At 32.9% G+C, this 6,141-nt stretch overlaps 1 protein-coding gene across 1 annotated transcript; it reads right to left on the bottom strand.

The window, feature by feature from the left end:
• Positions 1-238: 238 nt before the first annotated feature.
• Positions 239-1,495, bottom strand: LOC114739347 (putative UPF0481 protein At3g02645). The gene has a single exon (XM_028927404.1). It carries the CDS (start codon positions 1,493-1,495, stop codon positions 239-241), a length of 1,257 nt encoding a protein of 418 aa, XP_028783237.1.
• Positions 1,496-6,141: the final 4,646 nt, after the last annotated feature.

The following is a 6,141-nucleotide window of genomic DNA, read 5'->3' as shown; positions in this document are numbered from 1 at the left end:
ATTCAAGTGGCGAGTGAACCAAGTCTCAACTCACAAATAGAAGAGAAGAATTGATCACTAAATAATCAACCAAATAATCCTAATTAAATGAGTAACTTTTATAATTAAGCACAGAGTGGTAGTTGAAAGAGTTTGATGAGAGAGAGTATATGTGCAGCAAAGACGATAGACAACTATTTCCTAACTGCACCCATGAGGAAAAAAAAGCTAGAAATTACCATTTATGGAAAAGAGAAGCTCAATGTGGCGAGCTTTGCTTAAATTGCTGCACCATTTGTGAGATAGAACTGACTGCTTGTATTAAAGAGAGAAGGAGAAGCAGAATTCCAGCAATGGAAGCAGCACTGCGCCAAGGAGTGTTGCAGTAATCACGGTTCAAAGTGGCCTTCATGTTATTCCATGGACTTTTACAAAAGGCATTCAAGTCCTTGCAAATATCTGAGTAATGGGGGTTGAAATTTACACGTGTGACGTTCTTCCAAAGACTATTGAATAACCTGGCCGCAGACTTGGGTTCTCCTAGCAAGTTAACGATGACTGCCTCCTGAACTAGGAGATCCACATCTTTGCTTGTGTTGATAAGGAAGTCCATAATGGCAACATAGTCAGTGATGTAAGAATGGGAAGGATAGTGACACTGCTCCAACGCCACTAGATTGCGAAGCAAAGTTTCAGTCCCATCATCCACTGTCAATTCTGGTATTTCAAGGATTCGTCCTGAAAATTTAAAGTCTAGTAAGCTGCTTCGGCTTTTACTTTTCCTGAATGTCACCCCTGCTTCAGCTAACTCAGTTGCACTCTGAAGATGCGTTACTGGATTGGGCGAACTCTCTGGCTGAATACTCAATGATGGTAAGTGAAATGTTCTAATCAGATCTGTGAAGTGGCTAATGCTAATATCTTGAGGGTCTAATTCCACTTTGTTATAATAGGCAAAATAGTTAAAAGTGAGATGAAGAAATGAAGGATTTCCACAGTTGTCAGTCCCGCTAAAGGGAAAAACCCGACGGAATAGCTTGTCAAGATCATGAAATGGCAGTTGATTCTCAAGCAGAAGTAAATCTATCCTTACAGCAGTGGCTTGCCATGGTTTTAACTTAATAATGCCATCCCATTCACTATAATATGACCTCAAAAATAGCTCAAATAAGAAACAAGAATCCACTAGAATCACCTTCACAAGTTCCGGATTGCTAAGCTCAATAGGCTCTGAGTAGTGAAGACGAACGCTTGGCTCAATCTCCTCTACAAGGCTGATTAATCTATCCAAACCTTCAATGGTGCATGAAATTCTTTGACACAATTGCTTGAGATACACAAGCTTGTACTTTTCCATGTTTTGTAGTCTGGGATGCCCATAGTGAAAAGGGCCAATAGAAACCACCTTTGGGGTAAAGCTATCTTCATTCAACTTGCGTATATCATTCGGCGCCCTATAGATGCAGCAGCACTCAGCAGCCATGGCTGTTTCAGCTTGTTCCATCATGGACGCCATTTCAATCACAAAATTGTAGTGATTACTGATTGCCATCTAAAGGGGAAAAGAAATATGAAGGAGAAATCCGCGAAACGTAATGAAAAGAGGAGGATTATGGTAGTAGTTCCCAGATCATATAGTTGAAGGAAAGAGGAAAAAGGAGCTGACATATATCCTTGAGCCATGGGAATGGGAGTGCTATTTTTAAACATGGCTGACTACAAAGAAACTTCGCAGGTTGCTTTTTGCAGCGTAATGATGACAGTAGACGTAATGTCATTGTTCTGAAAATGTGAATGTGAACGGAGCGGTCCACTTGCTTTCATAACTTGCCAGCAATAAGGCTGATCTTGTTATTTAATTCGCGTCCCACTACTACGGTCCTTCTGTACGGGGCTGTGCGTACGTGTTCGATTACTATTGGATTGGTTTTAATTTTTTGTTGTTTTATTTTTAATTCTGACCCTGTTAATTAAGGAGACAAATGAAAGAAAAAATAAGTAAAAAAAAAATACTAATTATTTAATAAGAATAAAGATAAAAGATTTTATATTTAATGATCTCCTTAGTATGTAAAAAAAATTAATATAAGTGATAATTAAAAAAGATCAGAGTGGTATAAGGATCACAATATAAATTACTTCTAGAAAAATGACTTGGTAATTAATATTTATTTGTCAATTGTGTTCGTGCAATAATTAATTGTTAAGTTTGACTCCTTGTGTTTTTTCTTTCTTTCACAATTTCATTTGATATTAGTAAAGTTGAAAAAAAAATTAATTTGGAACAAATTTAATAAGTTGATTACTATTTTTTGATACTGATAAATTAGTTAAAGTGATAGAAGCCGTTTGTATGTAATTATCATGAACATAGGGACCAACTTTAAGCGGATCCAAAGCTAAAATGGAGCTCGATGATGAAATATTTAGAAAAATATAATCTTCCATGGACAAGAAAATCAATATATAATTATATAAAACAGAAAAAAATATAACTTTTAGTCCAGAAGATTTTGTTAATTTCTGATTCGGTTTTGAATTTAAGGGGTATTTGAATGGAAACCAAACCATGATTTTTAAAAAAGTTTTACAATTTACAAAATAAATATATGAAAAAGTTTGTCTTATTTTGAGGGTTGACAAACACCTCTTAAACTCAAAACAACCCCTTCTCTGCAAGTCGCTAGTACTTGGTAGGGTAAAAGATTGAGTCGTTTTGTTTTCAAATTTAACAACTGAAATGATAACGGAGAAAAAGTTATTTTTGTAATATAGTTATATATTTAAGGGAAAAATCCTATAGGATCCATATAAGAAAATTAAATATAGATAGGCTGTTCGAATTTATACGTGAAATAAACTTTTATATTTAATTACCATAATAATTTGATATAATACATAATAATCTAATAATTAAAAATCTAATAATTAAAAAAATTTAAAAAATACAAAATAAATGCTGGTAAACTTGCGGGTTGGTGAACTAACTCGCAATTGGTTACAGGTCTAACAACGCGGATTAAAAGGATCCGTTCACTAATGACCCTAACCCGTTATTTTGGACAGGTTGGACTCACTACCAGCTCTAATTGATAGTTAAACTATGAAACATTAGGATTCTTACTTTAAGTTTTTAAAGGATGGGGAGATGTGTAGGCGATTGAACTAAAATTTATACGGTTTTATGCATTTTAATCTTTTTTTAAAGGTTAATTGTATTTGACACTTTAAAATATTTTTTCAAACAATCCTCAATATTTTAAAATAATTATTATGCATTCAATAGTCTAAAATATTTTTTTAAAAAAATAATTGATATCCTAAAATAATTTTTATTCTATTCAACAATCTCAGGCATTTTTTTTTCAGGAGCATTTGACGAAACTGCATGACGGTTTAATTTGTCGGGACGTCCCCCTCTTTGATATAAAATTTCTCTTCAGCTTCCACATTTCTCTGTTTGGATAGCACCCCAAACCATGGACCCAAACCATGGTTTGGGAAAAATGTTACCCAAACAGCCTCTCCAAAAACCAAAACCATGGTTTTAGGTCAAAACCATGGTTTTGGAAAAAGCAAAATTTTTTTGCTTTTAGAGAAAAAAAGGAGAGTGTGAGGGCCTATATGATATGTATCTTGTTATTTTTTTTTATAAACATCATGCTACTTTTCTTTTTCTTTTCTTTTTTTCTATGTTTTGGAATGCTGATCTTTCATTCTTTCTCTACCTATTAAAGTATAAAAGGCGTTGGCGTGCATACCTTGATTGTTTTAGGGAATATTTAGAGAAAATCATAATTTTAAAAATAAAATAAATATGAAAAGAAACTTATTTCAATTTATAAAAAATATTTTTAAAAAATATTTTTGTGTTATCCAAACACTCTTTGATGTAAAAATGCTTTAAACTTTTGTTGGGAGCTTCTAAGTGCTTGTTTGGCTGGGTGTTCTAGGCACTATAAGTGCTTATAAGCCTGAAAAGCATGATTGCAAATTTTGATGCTGTTTGGTTGAACGATTAGACAATCTGACTTTTGTATGAAATGTTACAATAAGTTATAAGCTAAAATTAATAACTTATGACTTATAGCTTTTGAAGTAGGGTAAAGCTGCACAAAGCACCCTGATCTATTTTTGATAATGCACCCAGCACCCTAAACTATCTAATGATGTAATTTTACCCCACATCTAATAAAACTGGAGCAACCTCATCCAAAACTTAACGCCTATGTAACTCTGTTATTTCTTATAACGGCTGGCCATTTGCCTTTTTTCTTGATGATAGGTAATCTCTTGAGTGTCAGAAGAGGCGGTTGTTTTGGGGGGGGGGGAGTACTGTTCATCATCTTCTTCGTGGAGGCGCAATTGAGGGAGCACGGTTCATCTCTCTCCTTCTCTCTCTATCTATGTATGAGCGGCCATGGAGAAAAGTGTTGGCTTTATAATTTTTCTGAGCTCTTCAAAATTTATTCTGGGTGAAAGCAATTATAATTAAATCCAGAGAACAACTATCTAATATTCTCAAGTTTTTGCTTTCTTCACTTGAGCAATCTGGGAAAGGACGGTTTTGTTTCAAATTCACTTTTTTTATTTCTACTAAAATGATAGCATATTTGTTTTCTCAAGTAAAATAACTAAGTTGGTTAGAATACCTTAATTGACTGGAAGCTTATCTAGTTAAGACATCATCCTCTAATCCTTTCTCCCATTGAACACCCACGAAGAAGACGATGAATCACCTCCTTTGCCACTCTAAAGATAACGTATCATTTGAAAAGTAAAAAAACAGACGGCCAGTTGTGGGAGATATTGGAGTTAGAGGCGTTAGATGTGGGTTCAGATTGCTCCAATTTTATTAGATGAGGGGCAAAATTGCACCACCAAATAGTTTAGAGTGCTGAGTGCACTTTACCTTTTGAAGTATGGAGAAAGAAAAAGTTAAAAAATTTATTATCTCATTTGGTTCTTATTATAAGCCTCAAATAACTAATTTATAAATAATAAAAAATCAGTTAAAATTAGTTGAAAGTAATAAATAAGTTAGAAATATACTTTTGTTTTTAAATATGTTTCTAGAAACATATTTTTATTTTTTTTCATGTTTCACTTTATATTTAAATTATTTTTTTATAATTTCTTTAAAATTTTAAAATTCTCAATCAATTTCACTCTTTATATTAAATTAATTTAAATTTATTGTATTATCTCAATTCATTTTTTTCATGTTTCACTTTATATTTAAAATATTTTTTATGATTTCTTTAAAGTTTTGAAATTTAATTCACTCATTAAACTTAACTTTTTTATATTAAATTATTTTAATTTCATCGTATCATGTGAAATCATTTTTTAATCATATTTCATTATTTATTAAAACTCACACTCATTTTGGTTATTTTGTAACCAAACTTATTTTTACTCAACCATAATCTAAATTACCTTTTACTAATATCACTTATACAAATTAATTTTTCTGAACTCTAATACAAACATAATTCAATTTGTCTAATTTAATTCTCATCCAACTCTATTTTTTTAAAAATTACTTTTTTAATAAGTTACTTTTCTTGATGGGGGTGGGTGCCAGTGGAGTGGGGCATGATGGGTCCCTCCTAGTTGAAATTATTGATTGGTCCACTTGCTTTCATGAACCGCCAGCGGCTAGCCACAAGGTAGGTCCTGCTATCCAGTCGTACGGTCCCTTTCTGTCAGGTTCTGCATGGAACGTGAATGCAGTGTACGAACGAATTCTGGGTTGAACAGGTTCCACTATCTTCAGTCATGTCAACTTCTGCCATGCTTCTCTTATTCATGCCCCATGGGGCCATGTTTTGTGGGATCCAAAGACAAAATTACATCCGTTTGGATTTATGATTAAAAGTATTTATAAATATAATTTATTTTAGGGAAAAGTCCAGAAAAAACCCTTAGAATATACTAAATCCCAAATTGGGTCTTTAAATTTCAAAAATGACAGAATCGGTCATTGACCCAATCTGTCATTTGTGAAATTCAGGCAAATTGACATTTTTGCCCCTAAGCATAAGTGAGTAGTTATTCTCTAAACAAATCTGGGTAACGTTTACACTGTTCTAGTGATTACAAGATTCGTTGTAGTTAATAATAAAGTAGCTGACAATAATAAGATACCTGACTATAAAA

The sequence above is a fragment of the Neltuma alba genome, unplaced genomic scaffold, assembly GCF_004799145.2.
Source record: "Neltuma alba isolate B1F8T4 unplaced genomic scaffold, ASM479914v2 tig00002822_pilon, whole genome shotgun sequence".
In the NCBI taxonomy this organism is placed as follows: domain Eukaryota; kingdom Viridiplantae; phylum Streptophyta; class Magnoliopsida; order Fabales; family Fabaceae; genus Neltuma; species Neltuma alba.
Note: the sequence above shows the minus strand (reverse complement) of the source record. Positions and strands in the feature narration are given on the sequence as shown.

Coding starts and splice junctions, on each gene's coding strand:
- LOC114739347 (XM_028927404.1), bottom strand. CDS start 1,495: ATGGCGTCCATGATGGAACAAGCTGAAACAGCCATGGCTGCTGAGTGC.